This window comes from Micropterus dolomieu, linkage group LG07, assembly GCF_021292245.1.
Source record: "Micropterus dolomieu isolate WLL.071019.BEF.003 ecotype Adirondacks linkage group LG07, ASM2129224v1, whole genome shotgun sequence".
NCBI classification, from domain to species: Eukaryota; Metazoa; Chordata; class Actinopteri; order Centrarchiformes; family Centrarchidae; genus Micropterus; species Micropterus dolomieu.
Genome location: NC_060156.1, coordinates 15,947,932 through 15,975,566, shown reverse-complemented (window position 1 = coordinate 15,975,566; position 27,635 = coordinate 15,947,932). Strand labels below are relative to the sequence as shown.

The following is a 27,635-nucleotide window of genomic DNA, read 5'->3' as shown; positions in this document are numbered from 1 at the left end:
CACAAAGACATTACATACAACTTATAGTATGTCCTATTAGAAAGTGATACTCTCAGTTCTTTCAAGTGCTTGAGCATTATTATATGCTGGCTGAAATTATGTTGACCTGACACCGCTGTGTAAAAAAAACAAAAAACATAACGATTATAGTGATCTGCTTGGGATAGATATCATTCCTAGTATCCTTCTAGTAATCAAGTAATCAACTACCACGTTTTGGGTCTTTTTATACAAGAGCACATATGGGAAAAAATCTGAATATTTTATGTTTGTTTTCAAACTCTGCTGCCAGTTCGGGTAGATACAGTTTATTTTCGGACCTGTTAAAAATTTTGAAAAACACTGAAGCCACTGCCAAGCCATTTCCAAGTTAAAGGAGGAAAATGTTATAACTACACAAAGGAAAGGGAACAAAAGGACAAAATAAATGAATACAACTCAAAAGAAGAAATCAGGGAAGACCGAGAAAGAGTTTTTCAAATGCGGCAGCAGGATGTTTTGTCTACATGTCCCCAGTCAGTGCAAAGAACAGAATGTGTCTGATTGACAGGAAGTCTGCCACGACAACATGTCAGTGTTGAGTATCCCTTCTGTCAGTAACATACAGTAGTTTGTCCCAACATGTAGGGCCTACCAGTGAGTAACAGTTTGTGCATGTATGCGTTCGCATCAACTAAAACAACCTTGACTTTTTCTACTACACATTTTCCCTCCTCTGGAGTTTGATGCCACATTTAATTGTCCTATATTCTCCGACCGTATCCCAAATAGTGGATTACAGATATGAGTTGGAGGGTATATACAAGGTTGTAATGGCTGTTCAGGAGCACATGTCCATCAAGCCTGGCTTCCCTCGGACGCTGGTGAGGCAGGTCTGAAACTAGCAGAATAGCAGGCAGGGGTCAGGCTGGTGGACGGGTGGGGAGGGTTACACTAATGCATTCTGGCAGTGTGGGCTTTTTCCATCAAACACTCAAGTACACATACACTACGTTCAGAGGCACACATAAACACATGCAGTTGTCCTGTCCCCTTCTCTTGATCTCTCTGTAACACACACACACAGACACACATTCAGACCTCATCCTGGCACTGCAGAGAAGCTGTAAGTGATGAGATTAAGTGAAGTCGTGGAACATCACTTCTTTGTTCCAAATCACTTCATGCTGTTATTCTGTGTGAATGTTGTTCCACTTCTAAATCCATCCTGATGAGCAGCACAATGGAAACGTCAGAGTAGTCTTTAAACTGAGGAAGGCTACGTAATTAGGAATTAGCAGCAGCTTTTCCATGCCTTCAAACACTCCATTAAACGATGTCGCTGGCTGAGGCCTGAGGCGATGTGAGGTGCTCCATGGCTTTTGTTTAAGGAAACTCGGAAATCACAGGCAATTCTAACTGACTGGCAACCTTTTTAAAATGGTTAAGGAAAAAAAGGTCTTTCAGTCTTGGCGTCAGTCCGTGTTGAGTCTGCGCGCTGACAGTCCTCACAAAGAGGCTTTGCATGGGACAAAGTTCTTTGTTTGTTTTGTCTCGTAAGAGCAAGAAATAATAGAATTAATACATGTACAAAGAATAACCAGATGAAATATTTTTGAAGCGATACAGCAGAGATGAGTGTGCAGGGTCACAGCTTCTGGCCCGAGGTCTGGCGCTGTTTGTCATGAGACCCCTAATCACTTGGTTTCTCCTGCTATTTATACATGCAAAAGCATTTTCTCTGATCCGAGGTCAAAGGCGTAGTTGTTGGAACGGAGAATTTAGCCAGTCAGATCCCTAATTAGGCCATGACAAAGCAAGAATTATGGGTGTCTTTACTGGTTACTGAAATGTCAAATGGAAATGACTCTTTAAAGGAACAATTCGACATTTTGAGCAATACCCTTATTCATTAACTTGCAGAGAAATAAATGAAAAGAATGTTAACTTAAATGAACACATATGAATCAGATGGCACTACAGCCAGTGGCTGGTTAGCTTAGCACAAAGCTGGCAATATTTTGTCTGGCTCTGTCCTAAGGTAATAAATTAAACCATGCCATCCAAAATCACACATTTGACATCACTTGATAAAACAACATCGCCATTCTTACTACTTCGCCGAGGTCAGGGGACCTTCATAGTCATGACATGGTTATTGATCTAGTTTTTCTAGTTTGAACAATCAATGTAGTGTAAGAACAACATGTTGTGGATTTACAGAGTTATGTACCACATTATTTCTTGGCTGGGTGCAGTGACTTCGTGTTTCCAGTCTTGGTGCTAAGCTAAGCTAACCAGCATCTGGCAGTATCTTCACATTCAGTAATCAAACTTTGAAAAATGTAAAAGTATTTCTTTAAAGTCAAAACTTGGATAGTGGAAAAAAAATCCAGAGAGTGAAATTGACACACAAGACAGATGTAACGTTGGCCAGATCAAAGAATGATGCAAACCTTGCATTAAAGGGTCTGTTAGAGAAAGTACATTACAATTGTATGTCCATGTGTGCGTGCTCATACACACTGAGTGTCCTCACCACATAATTATAGCCATCTGAATGCCTTTGAATGCATGTTGACCCTTCAGCAAGGAGGAATCTAACCTGAAAGATTCCCATTATATAATGTAACATGTATCTGCAGGCAGACTGTGGCTCAAACTCACACCTCATACTGCCAAAAATAAAAGGTTCTTTGAGTTTTGTCTATGACTCTTTATTCGCATCCCTAACTTCAGCAAGTAGTTTCAGGCCAGCACGAGCTTCGAGAGGAGGGGTAAGGACAGTGAGACGAGCAGATGAACAAAGTAGGTACAGTATTTCCACCCAAACTCCTGACTTTATGACTTTATTTAGCTTCTGGAAATCCAGATTTGACTAAATTCAAATTTTTAGTTTGTCTTTGCCTGAACTTCAGAATATATGAATCAAAACATGGGTAAACACAGAGGGGCTTAATTACTTCTCATTGTAGAATTGATTCTTTAGTAAATGTTTTTTAAAGCTTGCATCATAGGAATTTCTCTGTGCCTGGCACTGAACACAGCACAGGCAACAGACACGTAAACGTAAAGGACCACACAGTAAATAAGTGCACTCTGGAAGTTGACTCTAAGCGGAATTGCCATTGATCCCTGAAAACAATTCCACTTCCCCTCCCGTTGCCGAAGAATGCTTCCCAGCAAAAAATAGAGCACCAGGGATGTAAGAAGAAAGGGGGAGTAGGGGGGGTGAGGAAGAGAAGGAGGAGAGACAGAAGGGAGGGCCGTGGGGGGAAACACTCTCTTGTGATGCCCCTGCTTTTCTTCTCGTGCCCCCTGTGTGGACTAACAGTTTGGTGTTGGGACGACACTAAGCTCAGACGCCGTCCTCAAGAGCCAGATGTTCACAAGAAGAAGGTAGTCCCACCATCACACTGCGTCTGCAGTCATCTGCTCATCTCCGCATCATCACCTGCCAAGACTTGTCTCACCAGAGGACAGATAAGGAGCTTGTACTTTATCAGAAACAGCCTTCCAGACCACAGTCCTTCAGCAGAAAAAAACAGGTAAGCCAAGGTTATCACATAACTACAACTCTTGCTCAGGTGAAAGACGGATGCAGACATTTGAGTTGTGAGCATCCTGCTACTAAACTACAGCAATGGAATGGCTGGGACAATGGCATGGGAGGCCTGTTGTATGTCAGAGTCCCTGTCTTCCCCGGTAGGTACAGATGTCACCTTACTTGCGCTCCCCTCTTTCATCTCGCTCTGTCTTTCTCTCTCTCCCATCCCTCTGCTCATAACTGAGTGCAGCACTCCAGACCTTAAAAATAGAGCCACCAACAATGTGTACATAGTGCATGAAGACTTTGTGGAGATGTTATCTCTGTGGCTGTGTCAGGGCAAAAGGTTGAAATTCTGATTTAATGCTATAACAAATTCCCCCCACATTGTGTTTGCCACTACACAGACATTGGTTAGGGCAGTTGCTGTTTTCCTGTTAAGAGAAACCAGTGCTGCAAATTTCACACATGAAACCTGAAGATGTTTCAACTGTTTTTTGATGAGGTGCAATTATGTTTTTTGGGCCTAACTAAGGAAGGAATTCATACAGCTGTTCAGATTCTTTACTTAAGTAAACATGTCAATATCACAGGGTAAAAATACTTCAGGAAAAGTACAGTAGGAAAACAGTAGGAGAATAAGTATTATTAGCAATATTTATAAAGTAAAAGTTCCTAGTATGCAGGTAATACTTGCTGAGTGAGTGTTACATTATTATTACATATGCACTAAGAAACATTTTAATTTTGTAGCTGACTGTGGTCCATCATCTGCAAAAGATAGCTGTCAAATAAACAGCACAACATTTCCCTCTGAAAGTAACTAGTGAACAGTAACAAAAATTTGAATGCTCAAGTAAACTGCAAGTACCTCAGAACTGTAGGCTATTTAATTACAGTGCTTCAACTTCCTTCTTCAGAAAACAGACATTTGACTAGACAAATATGAAGGATTTTAGTGCCAAAAAGTGTAGTCACTTAAATGAGTATCCACAAGAAATTTAGACATGTAACATCATGTTATCCGACCTAAGCCTGTGTCAGTGTTTTTCTGTTAGAAACTGAAGATACATCAACACTGAAAAAAATAACCAGCACTGTGACATTAGTGTGAATCCCAAACTCCCAGCAGAGTCATAAATGAGACTTTATATTTCAGTGGAATCACATAGGCTATGACAAGATATACAAGAGGTGATATGTGTATGTGTGTGTGAGACTGTGATGATAGTTTTCAAAATAAAAAAGATAAAAGCAAAGTAAATAAAGATCAAAACAAGCCTCCCCCAGAAATAGCAGCCCTCCGGGAATTGCAGTCGGGAGTGTATAAGACAGAATTTTGCTCCATGAAACACCTTGCAGCTGTCTGGACTGAGGGTTCCACTGTAATGCCATATGCAGCTAAACAATAGATCATAACAGGGCTGTGGGTCTGTGTACAGTAGTGGGCAGATGAAGAGCTAGACAGCCATGTAAGGTAGCAGGCAGTACAGCGGCCCACTGGCTTCTGCTGGTGTGACTGATATATGGCTCCCTAGATCCAGGCTGGCCTGTAAGTGGTGACAACATGTGACTCATGTGACTGGGAAGTATTGTCCCCTTCTCCCCGCATCAGATCCACATTGTAGGTCACACCATCCCTAACTCACCCCAACACAACGCCAATACTGCTAAACTTAAACATGCTCATCCTTGATCGGAATCCTGGCACTCATGGGAGTGATACGCGTGTCAGCCATGCAGCTGCTGCAATGCATACTGGGATTGACCCTTCACATGTGTTAAAGTTTTAAAGCTATGCTTCATAATGCATGTATTCTAAGCTTGAACTTTGACACATACGTGCAAATAGTCATTCTAATAAAAAAAACTGTGAACTGTTACCGGCAAAGATATTTTGGTTATAGAGCTCCGAGAGGGTTTTTGTTTCGGGTCATCTAACATGAGCTGTAATGTAGAGTTTATCTACCTTTTTAACCTTACTTAATCATGGAGTCTCTTTACTGGGAATGAAAAAACTTCAGGGCCAAATACAAGAAAGAAGGAGTCAGACAGTCAACAATCAAGCGACAAATATTATTTTAAAAAGCTATTGCAAGATTCATTAAAAACATCAGATAATAAAGTTGATATCTTAAAAGGGAATGAATGAATCTAGTTTGACAGAGGTTTGCATTTTATTCTATTTAAAAGCTGCAGAATACCTGAAACTATTTCTTCCAAGATTAATGTGTAGAGCCCTATAGATTAGTATCATGAGATAATTATTTATTTTAGTCCATTCAGCTTTTTGATACAGAGTTCGATGATGACTTGTGTCATTACTGATGAAGCATAATGTGCTGTTATGTTTCTCCAGAGATGAAACCACTCACTAAAAGCCATTTAGGGTCAGGTTGAAGAAAGGAGCTTTGTACAATTGTTGTTACTATTGAGATGAATAAAAATATTGGTCTTTTTAGTGTAGTCAAATAAATACTGAGGTCTTTCTTGAAGAGAGATGCAGCAGAGATCTTAATGGTTAGTTTTATTTTGAAAAACTAGAAAAATACTACCCATAATACTACCTAATATTTGCAGTGGTTAGCAACAATAACAATAGCATTTAGAAATGTGTCTTAGTTAATACATTTCTCTTTCTGTTATTTTAATCCACTCACAGCAATGGAATAATCTTTGCAAAGATAATGCAGCCATAAAGTCCAGATATTTGACGTTTTTCTGATCTGGACACAAATAGTGGGGCCATGTAGTTATAAAGATGTCCTACACCAGAATATCCTGAAGGCAGCCGGCCAAATTTGGACCTGGACCATATTTTTAGATTCTAACTTCAGGCCCCTTCAGTGTGAGCATGTGTGGTCAAATTTATCCCTCTAGAATATGTCAAATACTGTACACATGTTTCTAGTAAATAAATTGGTGTTCTTACTTTAAATAAATTACCTTGTCAGGTAATGTCATTGTTTTAAGCCAGCGTGAGAGAGATCCTTGAGATCCTTGCAGAAAAACTACACACATATTAAGACAATTGTACTTAATGCACGGTGCAAATACTTTTTCCTCCACTGATGGTAGTCTAAACATGTCCCATTAAAAGGAGGCAGGCCGAGAAAATGTATACTTCACCATCTAATTGCCTGTGTGTTTATGAGGGCAGCACAGAGCGGGCAGTGTATCCTGGTCCTCTATGAGGATCCAGAGTCTGTCAAACAGGGATTAGTGTTGAAAGGTGCAGATCTCTGAAGGAATGTTTAAATCAACTCTGCCCCCTGTTGTTCCTGGCCTGTGGATACACTGCGGCTTGAGGGGAGAAAATGGAAAAAGATTGGCAGATAGTTGGGAGAGAGTTCAGTTTTTAAACTCAACTAGAAGAGAGAAATGTAATCAGCAGCAGCTTTTTATTTGTCCCGAAAATCAGTTTTTAAGTTAAAAACGAGAAAACTCTCTGCACTCTCATGTTATGGCACATTTAGAGACATAAATCTGAAACCATAGCGCCACCGTACAACAATAAAAACATAACTTGATGATCCTATAAAACTTCCATCCAGGGGTTTCTCCAGCCTGAAGGTTTCTTCTGACTGATTCTTGAGCCAGAGTCACTGCCCTCTAAGGCAAGACTGAGGGCGGTCCAACAGACCAGAGAGGATTTATTGTTGTCTTGCAGGGTAGAGAAAACACACACTACATTTAGTCCTGTTGCTCTGCTGCAAGTCAAAGCAGCAGCCGTCACTTTGCAGTGATGCAGTTTAGTTAGCTGCTATTTCTCCCTTCACCTCTCTGAGCTGCCTGGCTGCTATCCAGACCCACTCAGTGTCAGTGCATGCATACATTGGACTGGCAATTAAAATACAGCCACATTCAGTTAGTCCAGTTTAAGTTTGAGCTGACACTGTAGTGGTGACTGTAGTTCTTGGCTACAGTTCATACATAGTCTACTTTCTTGCTTAGTTTATCATAATATCTCTCCCACACCTATCCTCGACTTTGTTTCCATGGAACTCTTTAACCTCGCCAACACAGCAGAGAGACTCATAGATCACGCCTGACGGTTGGATCAACGTCAAAGAGAAATAACTCAGAGGAGCACAATACTCCATTTGCGCAGTTCACCGTTCTGAATACCTTATAACCAGACTGTCCATTACTTCTCCATTACTCTGCCACAGAGATTATAAACAAATATGACAGCCATGACGGTCTGCAGGCAAACCAGACCGCTCAGTAAAGGGCACAATGTATCACAGTAAATCCATGGTTATTGCCAGGATTCCAGAGAGCCCACAGGAGCACAGGTATGATAGACAACCATCAGCAAAAGGTGCTTCTACAGCAGAAAGGTTTACTGGAATCGGTCAGCTGTAACCTCTCGGCCACCCACTCCTTTTAATACCTTGTTCCTTTTGTCCCTCGGAAATCATATTGTTTGAGATTGCTTCCTCTGAGAACAGGAAGAGGCAGTCGAGGGAAGGACACAGAGTAAGAACGCTACCTTTCCTCAGCTGATCTGAATTCTTCTTTCTTCAGAAAAGGAAAGCTTCTATTCCCACTACTGTGAACGAATAGTAGTGTGTAGCCTACTGTATGTATTCTTTTTTGTATTTTCCCAGACTGATAGACCACATTACTACACTAATGGTGGAAAGTAAGTACATTTACTCAAGTACTGTAGCCTATGTAAGTGTTGCGATATTGGTACTTAACTTGAGAATTTCTGCTTTATAGTACTTTGCACTCCTTTACAATTGAGAGCGAAATGTAGTACTTTTTCTCAGCTACATGACAGCTAAAGTTGCTTGTTTCGTTGTAGATTCATATTTTACATACTAAGCATCCACTTCAAAAATATGAAGGTTTATAGTCATGATATAACTGCATGGCTCGGCCCAGACTAAAATATCTCAACAACTGTTTGATGGTCATAACATTTTATATAGCCATTCATGGTGCCATGAGGATGTATCCTACTGACTTTAGTGATCCCCTGAATTTTAATGTAGCGCCACTATGAGGTTGGCATGTGGTTTTGAGAAAAATATTTCAACAACTGGATGGGCCATATAGCCATGACATTTGGGTGCAGACACTCATGTTCCTTTCAGGATGAATTGTAATAACTGTGGTGATCCCTTGACTTGTCATCTAGCCAAAATGTTTAGTATGACCAAAGACCAGCAAAACTAATGAAATTCCCATCAACCGTGACTGGACTGTTTAGTGATGATTAGGAAATGTTAGCATTAGCATGTTAGCCTTTTAATTTTGAACATGTTAGCGTGTTAGCTTAGACACATCAGTGCTTTGTGCTAAATAAATGCCACAGAGCTGCTAGCAAAGCTGTAGACTGTTATGTTGTTTATAGATTAAACTAACCAACACAAAGTTAACCAGCTTCAACATCAAAATTCTACTTAACTTTACATGGTAATGCATCAGTGATAATAATATAATAACATGACACTTTGAAAGGGACCATTCTGTAAAACTCATACTTTTTATATTTATATAAAATTACTTGAGTAACATTTTGAATTTATTGTTACTAAAGACTCTGGATATTATTGTACTACACCACTGACAGATCAGTACACCTGTTTAAACCGGTTTTCACATTTGACCACTCAAGGAATAGATGACAAATTAAGACATTTCACTTATTAACTTCACTTATTTTTTACATTTCGAAGCATGTCATCACACTGATTCAGGATAATAAAAGACTATCACAATGGTTTTCTCTGAATGAGTCCAGGGGGAGACGAAATGTTACCAGGGTCTGCACAGGTGACAAAAGCCTGTTGTCAGTATTAGCTGATAAGAACATGACCACTGTGATGAGTCCCTCCTGCTATTGTGCTGGCTGGACTCTCACTCCCTTCCTCCTCCAACTCCCTGCTTGATTGTGATTTACTTTCAGAAAGATCATCAACTTCAGATAATCCGAAAAGGGCTTTGAGCCAGTTCCCTGAGTGGAGCGAGGACCTGCTTCAGTGACTGATCATCCAACTGGTCTCCAACTGTGACCAGTCTGACGTTAGTGGGTATTAGCTGCGTGCTGGAAAACAAGTGTCAGACCCCAAACTTTCCTGTGCTATCCATTGGCGTATCAGTCTTGTGAATGGATAGAAGTTGAGCCTTTCCTCTCCCACATGTTCTCACGGGGGTGTTTTGTGTTTCGCCTCTCCCTGCTTTACAGATAAAGAGAACAATCCTCTGATTTCCTAACTTATTGCCATATATATACTTCACAGAGACACTGAGGGAGGGGGAGAGATAGACAGAGGGACAGATGGTCATGGTCATTTAGACCGTCTCTCTCTCACACATAACCAGTGTCAGTGTCAGACAGGCAATTCAGAGCCCTGCACTGTGGACTATTCAATGGGAGTAACTTACTTTGGAAGCAACTGCTCATGGATTACACTTGAGGTGGTAAGAAAGAATAATAACTCCCTGTTTGGCGTTTTTCACACTGTGATTCTAGTGATTATACTGTATATCCTACCTGGCACACCATTAGGTTTTTCTTAACACAGCTTTTCAGGAATGTATGCTTTTTCTATAACCTTACCAGTAGGACAGTAGCTTCAGATGTGTGACGTATTGGAAAAACCTGTCAAACTGTTACTTTCATCCCTTTTTCATGTTATTGCTCATCTGTCTTTGATCTCTAATTGCATAGTAAAAGCTGGCAGAAGGCATATTCACGTAGTGCATATAGATGTCGGAGGTCATCCCTCAATGGAATTTGATGGGTTTTCTTAACCCCTCAATGACAGAGGTCATTTATTGCACCCATAAAGCTGTCTGGTGAACTGCCTTATAGGGTCTTTCTCGGCAGAGACTCGCCAGCCTGCCACTGCCATGTTTGGGTCTTACCCAAACTCTCAATATCGCTGCAGTCAAGAGGTGAAAGCACACAAACACACAGTGGATAATTGGAGGGATCTGAGTGACACTCTCAGAAAGGTCCATGTAGGAGCTTTTCATTATCGCGGGGAGGATTGTAAACATCAAAACTGATGTTTTGTCATCGTGAGTGAGGTCTGTTGTTCAGGGTCCACAGGCAAGATGGAGACTGTGCAGCTCAGACCAGGTCACAGCATTAAAAGGACAAAGTCACCTAGCTTTGACTTGCCCCATTGTCCTGTTCCCTCTGCCTCTGTGTCATACACACTTTGGTATTGGACATGGGGAATGTAAACACACATAGCATAATATTGAATCAGTTTTCTTAAAACAACCTCATTATTTACTTTTACATGATTCCTGAACTTCCTCTCCCTGCCTCTCTCTCTCTCTCTCTCTCTCTGTTCGTGTCTCTCTGTCATGGGAAAATGGTTGTTCTCATGCCACGGTGTCCAGTCCGCAAGCAATTCACAGTCAGAGAAGCTATTTTTATGCATATGATGCCACACACATGCCCAGGTCATTTCATGAGCAGGAATATAGAGGACTTTCAGCTGTCTGACTGATAATCTGTATTTCTCTTTTCTCTTTCTCTTCTCTTTCCATCCTCCACCACAGTGACTTCACCTTTTCACCTCTAGTGCACCCTCTTTCTTCCCTTTCTCTCCTCCCTCTTCGGTCTTTGTCTCTCAGGTGTGTAGTTGGCCTGTGAGCAGGGATGGGTGACTGGAGTCTCCTGGGGAATTTCCTAGAGGAGGTCCAGGAACACTCCACCTCAGTCGGGAAGGTCTGGCTCACCGTCCTCTTCATCTTTCGCATCCTGGTGCTGGGCACAGCAGCCGAGTCCTCCTGGGGCGACGAGCAGAGCGATTTCCTATGTGACACTCAGCAGCCCGGTTGCACCAATGTGTGTTATGACAGTGCCTTCCCCATCGCCCACATCCGCTACTGGGTGCTGCAGATCGTTTTTGTCTCCACGCCATCCCTCATCTACATGGGCCACGCCATGCACATCGTGCGCAGGGAGGAGAAGCAGCGGAGGAAGGAGCAGGAGGAGAGGGAGTTGAGAGGGGAAGGCGGAGGAGACCTGGAGGGGGAGAAGGAGTACCTTCAGCAGAAGGAGAGTGGAAGAGTGATGGCATCTGACGGGACTGGCCGTGTTCACCTGAGAGGAGCGCTGCTGCAGACTTACGTCCTGAGCATCATGATCCGCACTGTGATGGAGGTGACATTTATCGTGGTGCAGTACCTAATCTATGGGGTGTTCCTCAGGGCACTTTACCTGTGCAATGCCTGGCCGTGCCCCAACCCTGTCAACTGCTACATGTCCCGGCCCACAGAGAAGAACGTCTTCATCATTTTCATGCTGGTGGTGGCCGGAGTGTCTCTGCTGCTCTCTGTGTTGGAGCTTTACCACCTTGGCTGGAAGAGCGCCAGGAGGTGTGTACGTAACAAGGTGATGCAGAGGAGCAACCACAAAGCTGTGACGGTGGCCGTGTCTGCAGCGCTGGAGCCCAATAGCTCACCTCGGCCTTCAGCCTCCTGCACCCCGCCTCCTGACTTCAGCCAGTGCCTGGCAACCCCGAGCTCTGTGAACCCTATGACGTCTATGGCCTCTCATCCCTTCAACAACAGGATGGCGCTGCAGCAGAACTCGGTCAACTTGGCCACGGAGCGACATCACAGTTGCGACAACCTGGAGGACGAGGAAGACTTCCTGAGGATGAGATACGACCAAGCACCCACAGAGCTGCCCAGCAGCTGCGCCCCATCTCCTTTGCTGCACTCCGGCTGCATGAAGGACAAACGCCGCCTGAGCAAGACCAGCGGGACCAGCAGCCGTGCTCGCCAAGATGACCTGTCAGTATAGACTCACAACCAGAAAGAGTGGCTGACGAGGGGACAGCAAGGGATGGGCTGGACCTTCTGAACCAAAGAGAGGGAACTGAAAGACCAAGACACAAAGAGGAGTCTGAGTGTTATTTCTGAGTGAAGGGTCAGAGCGTGAACACAGGCTAATAATGCAAACTGGCACTGAAGCCTGACACTTCAGAGGATGGACTGAATGTTCACTTAAGTAGTAAGAGACACTGAAATCTGTGAGTGGACCATGTACACCTGACATGTGTGAGCACACAGTGATTGAGAACCAATCTGTCCCGGAGCTCGAAAGACTGACAACCAAACTGCAAAAGGAAAATCATTTTGAAATGAAAACAGGGTAACAGATGTGATACCTGGCTATTGCACATTTTATGTTTTAGTTAAACAGTTGAAGCCAAAAACCGAAGCAAGATCGAGAGACTATTATGTGAGAATGACGGGGTGCTTGGTGTGAGATGACTTACGGAATCATTTCATTATAAAGCAAATTATGACACACATCTCAACTATTCAATTAGTCATGGATTAGGTTGTGACATTAAATAACACAACCAATGTCCTGCTGCAAAAAAGAAAACTTAATACGCAATAAACTGTGAAGCTTGCCCTTATATGAATTTGACATTTTTAAGCAGAGCATTTGCAGTGAATCAAGGTTAGGTGCCTTAACACGTGTGAAAATATCTGTCCACATAACATGTTTTCTATAAAAATATTTTTTCCAAATGCCATGGCAAACACTGCCAATTTAAACTAAGCATTCTGTTGATTTGCTAACCTGACTGCACCACAAGATTTATCACTTAAAAAATCTAAAAGAAGTAAAACTCACATCATTGGTTATATAGGCTATTTGACAGGAGCCTTTGTTTGCAGAAGAGATCAGAGCCTGTTTTAGGATGCTCCTTTTCAAAAGGAATTCAAGGGGAAAGAAAAAGAAGACGCCCTGCTTGGATGCTGTTATGAGGAGGTCCGGCCACTGGGTGGCAACATTGCACTTACTTTTTATAGTTTTTCTCCTGGAGCCATTGTGTAAATAGTGAATTTGTCTCTATGCAATGTATGTTTCAGTTGATGTCTTTGAATGGATGTTATTGGATATCATTTCTGGTGTCTTGTTATTACTATATGCAGAATAATTGTTCAGGTTGTGTATGCCAGCATTTTAGTGATCATCCACTGCAACAGGGCGTTTGAAGTTTAATCTTCCATATCTTCCTACAGCAAACTTTAATTTAAAATACAGAAATCTTGTTCAGCTGACTGTACGTTCACTGCAGTTTTTAGTTCTTTCACACAGACCTTTATGCAATAAATTTCATCACTAATCCATCATAAATCAATAAATCAACTGTACAATCTGTTCTCTTTGGTGGTGATTCATTCAATACTTCTTGGGTATTTCTGCCACATCAACATATTTACATGAATGTTACTAAAATATATATAATACATGTGGATATATACACACTGAATATGTAACACTGAGCTCAGAGAGAATTTATATTTAGACCAACTGGCACCACATCAAAACCTTGTTATTAAAATGGAAATGGTGTAAACTAAAGAATAGGTGGAAATGAAGAAGATGAGATGTGAGGAGGTTTCCAGCACTTTTAGATCAATATCCTATCAGCATTAGCATTTTTTTTCCAGTTTGTTTTATTTAGCCAGAAAAGGACCTGCAGGAGACAGATTGGGTAAGATACACAGTATTTACACAAGCTAAGACTGGCTCGCCATCTCTGCCAGGAAGCTGCGCACTGATATCCCCATTGGTCTGTCAGGAGCTGAAACTGAGTTGAAAGCTACAGTAGATGCTGCCATTTTCTTTGTTTGTTGCAGATCAGATTTACCTCTATGAAGTTTGCCTACCCTCATTTCATCATGACTGCATAAGATTATACTACAAAGGGATGACCCCACACTGCTGTTCTTAAAATCTGTGAATCACCCATGGGTAAAAGTAGGGGTACTTGATGTCTGCTCTCTTTACTTATTTTAAAATGTGTCCTTGATGAACATTCAAGTTGGAATATACTTCTCAGATTTCAAATTCAGTCTCTCAATATTTTTTTTGACAATACTGCATGAACCTGTGTGACATTTATTTTAATTTCCACCATAGGGTTAGCAAATTAGAAGAATCTGCATTTAAGATAAAAGGTAAGTATTATTCAGTGGTGGAAGAAGTATTCTGATCATTTGCTTCATCAAAATGTTGCTTGAGTATAAGCAGAAAAAGTTTTTATATAATCACATAGGCTATCATTGCTGGTGCATTAACATGTGAGCAACTATATTTTTACTACTTTATATACTGATTTGTACAACAATGCAATCTTATGATATATTTTGGCAATTTAGATCTGAAATGTAAATGTGAATAAATACTACAAATACTTCCCCCTAGAATGTATAAATAAAAACACAATGTAGGATGCAATTCAAAATAATGAACAGAGACTCGTGAAGCAGATTTCTTACACACAGGCTTACATATTCCTTATTATTACTGTAAAATGATGTAAATGAATAAATTATATGGTGATTAATTCAAAAGAGTTAGAAAACTTGGAATGACTGAATTTCCCAAATACAATTTGTGAATTAGGCTAACTAGTTGTATATTTGATGGTTCTTTATGACAATAATAATAAAAATGTTACAGGCTTCTAACTTAATTGTATGATTTAGCCTATCTGATGAGCAAAATAATAGGCATACTCCGGTTTCCTCCAGAATGCTGTACAATCATCTCATTTGTTATTTGTCAAACAGGATATTTTCTCCTATTAACAAACTCAGCAGTAAAGCACCGTGCCGTGCAGATACGCTCGGGTCCTGTGGAGGGCAGCAGCACACTTTGAGGCACCTCCTCCACCGCGAATCTTTTATACGAAGAAGAAAAGGTCAGTCTATAATGTGGCTGTCGGGATTTGTCGTTTCACCTTCGTAGCTAAAACCTTCACTTCTATTGTAGGGTGGCGTGTGCCGCCCTACAGTTCCCGACACGTCCCTTTAGTTTGAACTGGTGGGAAGAGTCGCTGAATGACATGTCAATTTATCATTCACTGAACGCTGTGTTTTCTATCGACAGTAGCAGAAGAACTTCGTTTCAGAAAGTAAGTATCTGATAAAAGTGAGCTTCGTCGTCGTGGTACAGTTAACTGACTGTTGAGTTGTGATGGGCGGGCGAAGCCTTGTGAAGCTTTGGGGCTTTCTTTTTATTTGAGCCGAAAGATATGTTTGAAGCTTCAAACTTAGCAAACAGAGCGACATCTGGTGGCTCGTTAAAGTTACAGCAGCACAACGCCTCGCTCCAGATGACTGTTGAGGCTGACTTTCGACCTTTTACCTGCGTGAGCTTACTGTGAGTTGAGGTCAATGACTGATCTCGCGGCATTTGCAAAGAATAATGCCGCGAGATCAAGCAAAAGGTAGGTCCAACTTTGTGCAGCCGGAGAAATGTAACTGCGGCCGCCGGACTCGGCGCCTGCGGCCACCTTGCTCACGCGATGTTTAAATTTCATGTGACATGGTGACGTTTTGCATCGCCGGCGAAAGTAGGACACAATAAAACCAGCATGCATCACGGAGTCAGCGCTGCTCAGCGCCGCATGAAGTCAAACATACCTATAGTCTTGTGTGTGCAAGAAGGATGCGTGTTTTTAAGTCTGTATACTTTTGTTCATAAGTATAGATGTTGATGTGCAAAAGCCAATAATAGAGTAAAATAATCAAGCGTTGTCCCAAAAGCCTGGATATAAAATATTTTTGCTGACACAAAACATGAATGTACCTTTTTGGTGTAGTTTAGTGAGGGTCATGTTTTTAAACTTCATAGTTGACATTTATGTGACATTTCATATGAGTGGCAATGAGATATGATATAATTCATTGAATTAGCCTATTACTTTTATTGCATCATTACTTGGTATCAGGTGTTCTCATACTTGATCGTCTCTTTCTAATGAACATCGCCATATTTCTAAATTTTTCTCCGAATCATTTTCCACTAATGTGCCAACCACATAGTTTAGCTGTAAACTGTCAAACTTTTCACCTTACAGTTTAGCAGTTTGTATTACTTTTATCTACGTTTTATTTAACCTTTATTTTAACAGGTTTTATTTTAACATTTAACATTGAAATGGAAATGGATGGACGATGCAAATTAACACATTTTTACAAAATATATTTACATGGGCAAAATACAGTGAGTTATAAATATATAAACATAAGTAAATGAAGTGTAGATATCTAATGTTAGATATTAGCCTTGTGCCGAGTAGTGTTTTCTTAATGGGTTTCAGTCAGCATACGTTTGAGTCTTAATATACTCTTTGCATTTAGTATGTAAATGAAATTTACCATATAGAATCAATAAGTTTACAATCCATGTTATATTTATCATCTTCAAAATGTGTAGGGACATCATAATAGTATGATTAGTTTTAACACGAGTCCAACCCGTCACTTAGTGTACACAGTGGTAAAGTAGATGCGTTAAAGATTCTGGTTCACCTTTGAAAAAGTTACATTCGTTTCCACTATCTGAAAAATTGGATTAATGTAAATTTGCTGTCAAACTAAATTAAGTGCTTTTCGAGGAATCAGTGATGTGAGTTTCGGATGTCATCAGTCACGTGATATTCTGCCCTCGACACTTCCGGTACAGTTGAAACGGACGGTGCACCTCAGAGGAGTGAAACAAGCTGCAGTATCGGCTGTTGAGTGACAGAAGGAGAGACCGTCTCGGCACAGCGCAGGAGATACAAAGAAGGAGAGAGAAAATGGAGTCAGAGGAGAGCGTGGAGAGCGTAGCAGGAAAAGAAGAGGCCACAAGAGGATTTGTGGAAAGGAAGAAGGATAGTGTTTCAAGTGATGGCAGCCAGGCGAGAAGAACTGATAAGATTTATCGAGTTGGTATGATAGTGGTGACGAGAACGGACGGGACCTTCAAGGATTCGCACGAGGTTGGAAAGTTTGTTGGAGGAAAAACTCGGAGATGATCGGTCAATCAAAATAACAAGGATTGGGATGGTTATCATTTACTGTGTGTCAAGGCGGCAGAGAGATCAGATTATAGCAGTTTGAAATGCTTCCTACTCGGGTCGGAAATAAAAAAGAACGGAGTAACAAGTGGCGTACCACAGTCAGTGGAAGACGAGAAATTTTGGGGTATTGAAAGTGTTTGTGAGGCGAGAAGACTTACAAGTTTCCTTCAAGGAGAAAGGGAGCAAAGTCACTCTGTGTTTGATGTTTGAGAGAGATTTGCCAGAGAGGGTATATTTAGACTACATATGTTTCAGGGTGAAGCAGTGGTTAGCACTGTCGCCTCACAGCAAGAAGGTTGTGGGTTCGAACCCCGGCCTTTCTGTGTGGAGTTTGCATGTTCTCCCTGTGTCTGCGTGGGTTCTCTCCGGTGCTCTGGCTTCCTCCCACCATCCAAAGACATGAATGCTAGGTTAATTGGTGTCTCAAAAATTGTCCTTAGGTGTGAATGTGAGTGGCCCTGTCCAGGGTGTACCCCGCCTTTCGCCCAATGTCAGCTGGGATTGGCTCCAGCCCCCGCAACCCTGTACGCAGGATAAGTGGTTGACGATGGATGGATGTTACAGGGTGAGGCCTTATAAAAGAGGTTCTGTTCTCAGGAGTATGGACATGTAGCAGCAATATGTACAGGAGATGTGGAAAGAACAACTGTGAAAGAGAGGAGTGTGAAGAAGAGCAGGAACAAGCAAAGTGGATTCACTGTGCGAGAAATCACCATGCTGGGTCAGCACAATGTCCGGGAAAGATAAAACGAATAAAAGTGGGTAAAATCAGAGTAGAAGAGGGTCTGTCATGCACCGACGCTATCAAGAGTGCAAAAGGAACAGGAGCCGAAAAGGAATGGAGATGAGCAGAATATGATATGCAATTCCTGGCATTTCTATGGTTGTTAAAGAGAGGATCAAGATGGCGGCAAGGAGATTCTTGGACATTGTAGACACATCAGGAGAAGAAATAGTCAGTAAACTGAGGGAAGGATTTACACCATCTCAGACAACTGAGTCTGAGTCATAGAACGGACAATGCATTGAATGGGAGTACTTCGGGTGGTCACTGTAAATTTATTGCACTGGGGAAACTATTTCATCCAGTAGGTGGCGGTAATGCAACATTTTGGATGTCAACCGCCATAAAACCACAAAGAAGAAGAAGAAAGCTGCGGTATTATCTGCACATCTCTACTGTTGAGACGGGGGTTAAACTTCATGTGTTTGTGTTAGTGCTGGTTTTTAAAGAGTTACTCTTCGCCTTGTGCCGAGTAGTGTTTCCTCAACGTGCTTCAGTCAGCAACGACTTCAGTCTGTGGTTGAAACGAGTTAAGCAACGTTTGTTGGCTAACCCGGGTTATCTGTAGTTTCAATAGCCCTTATCTGACAGTGTCAAGGCGTTTTATGCATATATGAACTTATTTCACAAATGACAAACATTTGAGTAGAAAAGCTCCAGCTGGGCGTCTCGTGTGTAAGTCTTAGGTTATTATATCAAACCTTAAATATGATCACAAATGGGTCTTAATTTAGCACACCTTGTATCATATATGTTAACATTAACGTTACCTTACTACTACTATTGGAGTTAACTCTAGCTAAAGTTACTGCATCATCATCGTCTTTCCCGACATCATTGGACTTTGCAGGTTAGTACTTTTTTTTAATGCATCTGAATGTCGAGTTAAAACGATTAACATTAAGTTAGTTAACTTAACATCAAACACTACTTGATCAACAGAAAATATTTCAATAACTGACTAAAGTTAATCATATATGTCGTTTAGCTATTTTGTGACATTTTATAGACCAAACACTTGAATAAAGAATATAATTTTTGGGTTAACTGCTGGTGAAACTAATCGTTAGTTGCTGTCTTACTCCAGAGTGAAGGGGAAGCTTGAGCTGTTGAAAGATTGTTTTGTAACATTATGCAGACTGAAAGCTTTTTTTAATGTCACCATAACATCATTATTATTCCTGTTAACTTTTTCTAATGATAAAAGTTCTTTCTCCTAATATTAACCCTGATGCATGTGTAGTAAATTCAGACACACTAACATAATTGCCCTGTTTTTTTCACAACACAGCCATGAGGAATCTTTGGACCAAAGCGGGTGTTTTCGGTTCCGTTTCTTTGGCTTTTGGTTCAATGCTGTGGTCACAGAAGAAGACCGAATCAGACCAGGTTGCTTCAAGTTGCTCCTCTGCTGATGCAAATCTCAGTTCGCCCTATGAACTAAAATTGGTCCAAGTCCTGTTCCGACATGGTGCCAGAACACCACTCAAGTCGATACCTGATGTGATGGAGGTAAAAAAAACAACAACTAATTTACCCATTTAGTGCTTGTGTCTTTAAAATATATAGTGTTGCATAATATCTGTAAGTAACAACTAGGAAATTCCTTGTCTGGGCACGTTTGTCTCGTCAAAGGTCCAGTGGGTGCCAACGCTCTTGGAGCCTCCAGCGCATACCAAAATCGACTATGTAGTGACTGATCTTCATGGTGGCCCAAAGCCCCCGGCTCCTGTAGAAGACAGCTATCGGAAAAACCAACTGACCGTGAGTAGGTGTGTTTTGTGGTGTTGAATGCAGTCAGACAAGAAAAGGGCTGAAGGAACAAAATCATGTGCAGAAACTTGTGTAGTTGGTTCTCGTGTAAGAGCCTTTGTTGGAGGATAATGGTTAACATACATGTACATTTTCACGGAAGATATTTAGGCACATAGTAGCTAGAAAACCACAGGTGTAATTAGTAACATAATGATGTCATTCCATTTAGGTGAGCCTTTGCCAAGGCTCTGTGCAGTCTGGAACAGATTACTTAGACACTTACTGAGACAAGAGAGTCACCAACAATAGTTACATCTGAGCTTTTTCTGCTATGACAGTTGAATATCTGCTTTGGTACAGGCCTGTTGTTTTATATGTTATATGACCACCTGTGTGTAATCAAGATATTGGATTAAATATATTTTACAGAGTCTGTATTTTTGGATGTTCTTGCCTTTTTAATAGATCAAAGATTTAGAGATTTAAAGCACCTTGTGGACTGCCTCACTCTTGTATTCATTCAGTTAGCCTCTGTCCCTTTAGTGGCCACCATGATTCGTTACAATGCCTTGCAGACGACATTAAAGTGGGTTAATTCATTCACCTCCTCTGTAATACTGCTGAACTGTGTGTAGAGCTTACCAGTGAGATATTGTGTCCTGTTTGCCAGCCACAGTGTCCATGAAAATGTTTTCCTGTGCTTGAGTTGTCTGCTTTGCTAAAGAGGTTTGCTGCGCTGGGTTCGACTTAGAAAACTAAATCCCACAATATGGACTCCTGCCATCCTTGTACCACATCCTTGCTGGGTTCCTGGTTCCTGCCATTGCAGGAGTGTGTATGTTAGGCCACATCTGTGGGCGAAACGTGATCCTGTTTGTCGCACTTGGCAGGGTGGCACGTTCCCCGGTCAGCTGACCACAGTGGGCATGCAGCAGCTGTATGAGCTGGGCAAGAGGCTGAGGAGGAGATACATAGAGGAGAGTCCTTTTCTCAGCTCCAGCTTTAACCCAGCTGAGGTCTAGTAAGTGTTGCGCATCGTGACAGGTAGCCAGAGCCCAAACACATGTCTGTACTCTACGATTTTGATAAATTAAGTTTATGAGTGCAGTACAAAGGGCATCAGCCCAAATGCTTTAGTACTTTTCAAGTTGGCTGCCTTCCATGACCTATTTTTTCCATTTTTAGTGTGCGCTCCACTAACATTGTGAGGACCATTGAATCTGCCAAGTGCCTGGTAGCAGGGCTCTTCCAGCAAAAACAAATAGGTAGGGTAATCCATGTCAGCATGCTGTTAGTTGTTCTATTCTGGATCTCATCTAATCTGTTTTTGTTGTTTTCTCTTCTGCTTGAAGAAATTGTGCCTATATTAACAACGGAGGCAGAATCTGAAATCCTGTATCCTAACTACCACGGATGCAAGCTGCTCAAAATCCTTGGCAGGTATGTAGAGGCTACCCAAAACTGGAAACTTGAATAATTATTAGCCAAGCTGAGATGCCTCTGACAGGCTGTCATGGTGTGTCTGTGTTTTGTGGCTGACGCCGTGTGTGTTCTGTGCAGCCACCGCTGGGCAGAGTCGTCCACTCTGCCAGACATTGCAGCAGACCTGCAGAGCATCCAACGCGCGTTGGGCATCGCTGCTCACCAGCACATCGACTTCATCCTCATTAGGGACGACATGGTTGCCAGAGAGGTGACACCGCCACATCATGATTCATATGACTTTTATTAGGTCTCACCACAAGCTATCAGAATACATACCATTATTATCAAGGCCTGGCCGGAGGCAGCTACCCAGCAAGCTGCTAGTTATATAAGATGAAACTCTATAAAGGTTCATCAAGTTTCTAGAGATTAACAAGCAAAAAAATAACAGATTCAGCATGATTTGCGTTTAAACATTTACTCGTGACTGATTTTAAAATAAGTTCCCATTGATGCAAATCTGAAGACTTCTAATTCAGTCAGTGATAGAAATGTTATAAATGAAGCTACTGGTAGTTTTTACTGCCACGTCTTCAAATTGACACCATCCTTTACTGTAAGTTGCCCACAATAGACACCACTTTAGAAAATGATGGCAATGAAGGGTAAAATGGAAAATATTTTACAATAAAAGGACCGCTTTTGTGAGGAAAAACCTTAAGACATGCTGTACATTTGCTTTTGATGTTTGTGTAGCCCAACAGCCTGCTGACTGTGTCAAGTCTCTGCTCATTAACAGACTCATGGCCTGCCCTGTCCAGCAGTGCTGGATACCTGGAGGAATAAAGTGGAACAGAGAGCTGTGGACATGATCTACCATGTGTATCAGCCCAGCAAGAGGTTAGATTAAACAAAGCCTTCAAAAGTGCAAAGGCTTTTGAAAAAAGGGTAGATTCCAGTTTTGACAATCTATAGGTGTCAGTAAGGAGGCTTTACCCAACTGTTTTTTTTGTTTTTGTTAAGTTCAACAGGCCACTTTTTAATTCTTTTGCTATGTTTTCGACAGGGAGAACTTGCAGCTGTGTGTGGGACCCCTCCTGCACACATTATTAGTTAACATTGAAGGGAAGCTACAGGACACCTCATCAGATCCAAACAGGTTGGACCCCTCTGGATGGATGCAACAATTTCTTGCACACAAACCTGATTGTGTTTCTCTTTAAGTGGTCCACTCTCCTCTCTCTCAAACAGGAAGTTGTTTTTGTACTCTGCACATGACACCACTTTGATTCCCTGTCTGATGGCTCTGGGGATTTTTGACATGAAGTGGCCACCGTACGCTGCCGATATCACTCTGGAGCTGCACCAGCACCGGCAGACCAGCAAACCCTTTGTTAAAGTGTCATACATCGGCCAGGTAGGGGGTGAGAATGTGTCTGTTTATTTGATAAGCTTTTATTTTTTCCCACTTGTGTTTCACTTTAAGTTGCTTGTCTTTCTGTAGGATCAACTTATACCAGGTTGTAGCGGAGTGTACTGCCCCCTGGAGGAGTTCAAACAGGCCCTCTCAGACTACTCACTGAGCTCTGAACTCTACCAGTCACTTTGTAACCACACAGAGGGTTTGGCCGAACCCTGAACCCTCAAAGCTTCACGTCTCAACACAGTGCTACCCATGACATTACACTCCTGACACTTAGCACGCATCATGTTTTTTTTCACATTCTCATTCCATCCAGCTTCCATCCCTGTCAATATACCTCACTCTCGGACTACACCAGGGAAAATTTTCTTGGGCACAAGTCCTGCATCACATCCTCTTTTGGAGATCTTTTAGTTTACATCAGACGTTATTCCTCATCTCCATGTAACCATGGCAATAAAATGGTTAATATAGTTTAAAGTTTACGTGCAGAATGATTTTACTATAGAGTGTATATCTGATATGAGATGCTTAGTGCATAGGTGTCTGTTTGCAAGCACTTAATCTTTTTTGCTTAATGATGAAGGTGGCGTTAGTCCATGATTTTCTTATTGTCAACAAATCCCAACAGACTAAAACCAACAATGTCTGCATATCTCTCAGTACCTTCATAAAACATTAAGAACAGGTGACAGATGCATAGTTTAATTTTTTTAAAGTAATTTCCTAAAATTACTTGACACTAGTTTTAGCAAGCGATATTTGAACAGGAGTAAATTGTAGATTTGTCGGGGAATATTTTCAGCTGCAGTTTGATACAAATCTGCTATGAAGGAACATGTCACCCAGTTAAATAGTGTGGCTCCTGTTTTGTGCTTTAGACAACAATGGAGGTCTATGGCACAGAGGAATAAGTTATATCAGGCTTTGTCTACACGGGCAATACTTGTCAGTAGGATAGATTCATTGTTGGTTTTGTTCATTTTAGGACTTTTTGAAAAGAAAAATGCAACAGTATTATTAGCCTTTTAATTATAAGTTCAAACAGTTGCTGAAATCTAATCTTAATATGGACAACCTAAAGGTTAACCAGTGTGACATCATCAATGCCTGTATCTGACTGCTGATGCAATTCTGCCAATTAGGTTGTGTTTACAATTAATCATTCATAATATTCATTCCTCAGGGGAATACTAAGCACTTCATGTACAGTAGCTAGTGGTTATTAACAAAGGGGTGCAGAAAGTGTTCTTAATGTGTAGGTGAATGTCTTCATAAATGCAGAAAGGGAATAATTCTGCTCAAGTATGTTTTAAGAGTGAAACATTAGGTTGCCTTCTTGTGGGGATTTGTTATCAGACCGCAGTTTGATGTATGCATGAATACATGCCCATTATTTTGACTTGAGTGTTAGTCTTAGAATAACAAGCATTGTACCTCATCAGCGGGAGTTTCCCTGTGACCTGCTGTTTAAAATGTAAAGGTTTGGTTTTGTGAGGCATAAATAAAGATTTTGATCAATTTGAAGTCTTTTGGCTCATGTCACGTAAGGGGCTCTGTGCTATTCAACCAGCCAAGGAAAACTTCGAAACACAGCTTACTAAAGCACAACTAGTTCAGTAGAGTTCAAATGCATCAACATGTTTGCATCTATTTTGGAAGTGTGGTGTCCTCTGAAAATAGCTCTCAGTAAGTACCTCCTGATAAAATGTCAATGCTGATTCTAGGTAGAACTTGCTCCCATTGTTCTAGCTGAATGTTTTTAAGCTCGGTTGATGTGTGAATGGTCCACATAACTGACTAGCTGTCAATAGTCGGGAGCCATGTGGACACATACACACGCGTGCGCACACACACTCCATAGACAACATGTATATACCAAAACAATATCTTTTATTTGTAGTCCATCACCACAGGCCTGGTAGGCTATTCTGCACCAAAGCCAATGGAGAAACACATGACAAGCTTATACAATAGAGAAAAGAGAGGAAGTCAACTGGATGGTAAGCAGTACGTGTTTACATTTCTGTGTCTCACTCTGGACACCACACCTGCCTTTCTAAATTTTAACCAGATCTACCTAGCTCTAGTTCTATAATACCTGGCATACCTGCTGTGGCATTTAGCCACTCCTGTCCCATTCTGCTGACCATTGGGGGATTATTGCTGTGGGAATGATTATTACCCAGAGTCAACAAGAGTCAAAACAAAACAGGAACAAGAAGAACACACATAGCACATCTGGGTATTAGCAGTATTATTCACGCTGGCGAAAGTTGAGTCCTGAAAGTTTTGGAGCATCAAGTCAAATGTCATCCACAACTTGAAATGGACTGGGGATTATCATTGTGCTGCAAAGCTGCCAGGATCCTCACACTTAGTGTGTTTACACTCAATGGTAAAAATAGAGAAAGAAGACGCTTTCTGCAGACGGTCCATGTTTGTGCTTTTTTAATAATACTATTATCTTAATGAGGTCATAGTTTGGTTTGTTATACACTGGAGTTACAAAGGAAATTAAAATAGACTAAAATTCGAATAGCCCACCAATGGTAAACAGTACAGTATTTTTAGGGGGCATTCCTCCCCCAATGAAAGTTGGGTAAGAGGAGTTGAGAGGTCACTGATAGAATGCCTATACATACAGACACATACATACATACCACACAAACATACAGTCTGTCAAGCACACACACGCACTCTCACACGTATATACTGTACAGAAACAGTCAAAACAATGGAGCGAGAGACAAGATGGAGTTCCACTAAAGTCTTCACAAAGCACAAATTCTTATTCCTTTCTCTTGTTCCATACGACTGTCATGACAAATTTGTTTTTTAAATTTGAAAAAAGTAGACATATACTGTAGCATCTCCACGCTGACTTGTAAGGTTGATTCCTCTTTGATGGTGAAGTCATCTTTATAGTCAGATAATCAAAAAACACGAACAGTTTTGCGAAATTGATGCACAACAATCCCATACATTCTGAAGTTCATGAGTCAAAATTAAATGTTCTTGTGGCAAAAGTACTCCAAACTGGGCCTGTCCCGAGTCTCCATTGGAATAGTTCCCACAGGACATTACTAGGTGACTGGTTAGCTCCATTCTGTTAATTTCTGGGAACACCCTCTCTTGTATTATACTTCCTGTACTTGAGTCCATCAGAGTTTTCTGAACACTCTCCATATGCCACCTTTACTCCACCCTTGCGTACTGTCCAAGAACATTCTAGATACAAGGTTTCTGTTGGATTAGAACATTCCAGGGCCCGGACTGAACCCCATGTCCATATCACGTGGCCTCATCTGACCCCCCATCATCATTGTCTGCTGTGGGGGGCCACCCATGCCCTGCAGTGACATCATCATGTTAGGTGAGCCGCCAGGGCCTGGGTGGGCCATTTGTCTCCCCTGCATCATCCCTCCCGGACCCCCTGGGGACATCATCCGGTGCTGGGGGCCCATCATGCCTTGACCCATGAATCCTGGTGGCCGCATCGAGTTGTGACCAGGGTTGCCCATTGGCATGTCCTGGGGACCCATTCCCCCACCAGGCCCCCCTGGCATCCCCCCCATCCCCTGCATGGACATCCCCATCCTCGGTGGACCCTCGCCCATCATGCCTTGCATGGGGAAGCCAGAGGGGTGTGGTGGTTTTCCCCCAGGGTTGTCTCCTCCACCTCGGGGGAAGTAAGACAGAGTCTGGCTGGGCTTCTCTGATGGGATTATCCTGGACAGGTCAAACTCAGGAATACCAGATGCTCCCGGTCGCATCACCTCATGAAGGTCTGCATCACTGAATCCGCCTTGCATGTTGTTGAACTCTGGCCCACCTGGATTATTAGGTTTGCACATGACCCCATCACCCCCTCCCCCATGAGGCATGTTCCCCATCCGTCCTCCCATAGGCCCTCCTTCCCCCTGGAAGCCCATGGGGTGGCCAGGGAAACCTTGGGGACCAGGACCGTTGTGTGGGGAGAAAGGGCCTTGCTGGGAGGGGGACTGGGTGAGGGGGTATGCCTGGCTTCGGTGAGGGTAACCCATGCGTCCCTGGGGCATCATTTGAGGGTTTCCCATACCAGGGTCTTGGGGATTTGGTGGTATCATCATGCCATGAGGCATCATGCCCGGGCCCATATTAGGGGCATTGGGGGAGGGCATCTGTGGGGGCATGCCATGGGAGAGGGGCTGGGATCCCATTGGATTCATACCCAGAGGGCTGAGGGCAGACATGGGTCCAGTGTTTCCAGGTCCCATCATTCGTGGATTGCCTTGGTGATTCATTGCCATACCTGTACATGCAAAACAAAAAAAGTTTATATATTCAGTTCAAGCTGTTGTGAAGGAGATCAAAGGAAGATTAGCATAAATTTGGCCCAAGGTGGGTGGAAGTGAAACTACAAATTAAACAACAAACAATGGATATTTCAGATGTCTTACCATTATTGTTCACTGATGGCAGGTTAGGAGACCGAGCCGGGGGCGAGTCGTCATCAGAGCTGGCAACAGTCTTTATGGCATCATGGTAGAGTGGGGTGGAGCTGGGCATTGCAAACTTGGACATGCGTGACATCATGATGGAGAGAGGGTTCTGGGATAGAGTTGGCTCAGGGGGTATGGTGTACGGACTGCCAGACGGGACGTTGCCTGGGAGGGACATGGAGCCAGATGGAGCCCCTGATGAAGGAGGGGCTGAGGGAGGACCGTTACCACCTAAAGGACGACATGATGAGAAAGAGAGGACATGACAAAGAGATGATAAAAATTAAGAGTTGAGACTTTTCATTCTCAGGCAGATTGTTTTTTATCTTTGATTATATTAGCATTAGTGTGTGGTACTCAAGGCTCAGTAAGATCTAAATTA

At 42.1% G+C, this 27,635-nt stretch overlaps 3 protein-coding genes across 11 annotated transcripts in view; 2 read left to right on the top strand and 1 right to left on the bottom strand.

Moving 5' to 3' along the window:
- Positions 1–3,389: 3,389 nt before the first annotated feature.
- On the top strand, positions 3,390–13,647 carry gja5a (gap junction protein, alpha 5a). 3 transcript variants are annotated; one of them, XM_046054978.1, is made up of 3 exons: positions 8,140–8,174; positions 9,447–9,566; positions 11,057–13,647. In XM_046054978.1, exon 3 carries the CDS (start codon positions 11,157–11,159, stop codon positions 12,306–12,308), a length of 1,152 nt encoding a protein of 383 aa, XP_045910934.1. In that variant the 5' UTR covers positions 8,140–8,174; positions 9,447–9,566; positions 11,057–11,156; the 3' UTR covers positions 12,309–13,647. The 3 variants fall into 3 exon arrangements, with proteins under 3 accessions (XP_045910935.1, XP_045910934.1, XP_045910936.1); XM_046054979.1 differs by lacking the exons at positions 8,140–8,174; positions 9,447–9,566 and adding an exon at positions 3,390–3,527; XM_046054980.1 differs by lacking the exons at positions 8,140–8,174; positions 9,447–9,566 and adding an exon at positions 9,865–9,958.
- Positions 13,648–15,249: 1,602 nt separating this feature from the next.
- On the top strand, positions 15,250–24,296 carry acp6 (acid phosphatase 6, lysophosphatidic). 4 transcript variants are annotated; one of them, XM_046054323.1, is made up of 12 exons: positions 15,250–15,447; positions 18,956–19,016; positions 19,458–19,678; positions 19,802–19,930; positions 20,812–20,942; positions 21,107–21,186; positions 21,274–21,361; positions 21,482–21,614; positions 22,146–22,246; positions 22,413–22,505; positions 22,598–22,763; positions 22,851–24,296. In XM_046054323.1, the coding sequence occupies exons 1-12, from the start codon at positions 15,379–15,381 to the stop codon at positions 22,983–22,985; spliced, it is 1,407 nt and encodes a 468-aa protein (XP_045910279.1). In that variant the 5' UTR covers positions 15,250–15,378; the 3' UTR covers positions 22,986–24,296. The 4 variants fall into 4 exon arrangements, with proteins under 4 accessions (XP_045910279.1, XP_045910280.1, XP_045910282.1 ...); XM_046054325.1 differs by lacking the exon at positions 15,250–15,447 and adding an exon at positions 18,040–18,841; XM_046054324.1 differs by lacking the exon at positions 18,956–19,016 and having other exon boundaries at positions 15,291–15,447.
- Positions 24,297–24,645: 349 nt separating this feature from the next.
- bcl9 (BCL9 transcription coactivator) overlaps positions 24,646–27,635 on the bottom strand; it is a 30,151-nt gene continuing 27,161 nt past the window's right edge. For all 4 annotated transcript variants that reach the window (XM_046053755.1, XM_046053754.1, XM_046053753.1 and 1 more), the window contains 2 exons: positions 27,212–27,484; positions 24,646–27,063 (listed from right to left, as the gene is read on the bottom strand). In XM_046053755.1, coding sequence (XP_045909711.1) covers positions 26,024–27,063; positions 27,212–27,484 — 1,313 coding nt within the window. In that variant the 3' untranslated portion in view covers positions 24,646–26,023. The remainder of the gene's footprint in view (positions 27,064–27,211; positions 27,485–27,635) is intronic.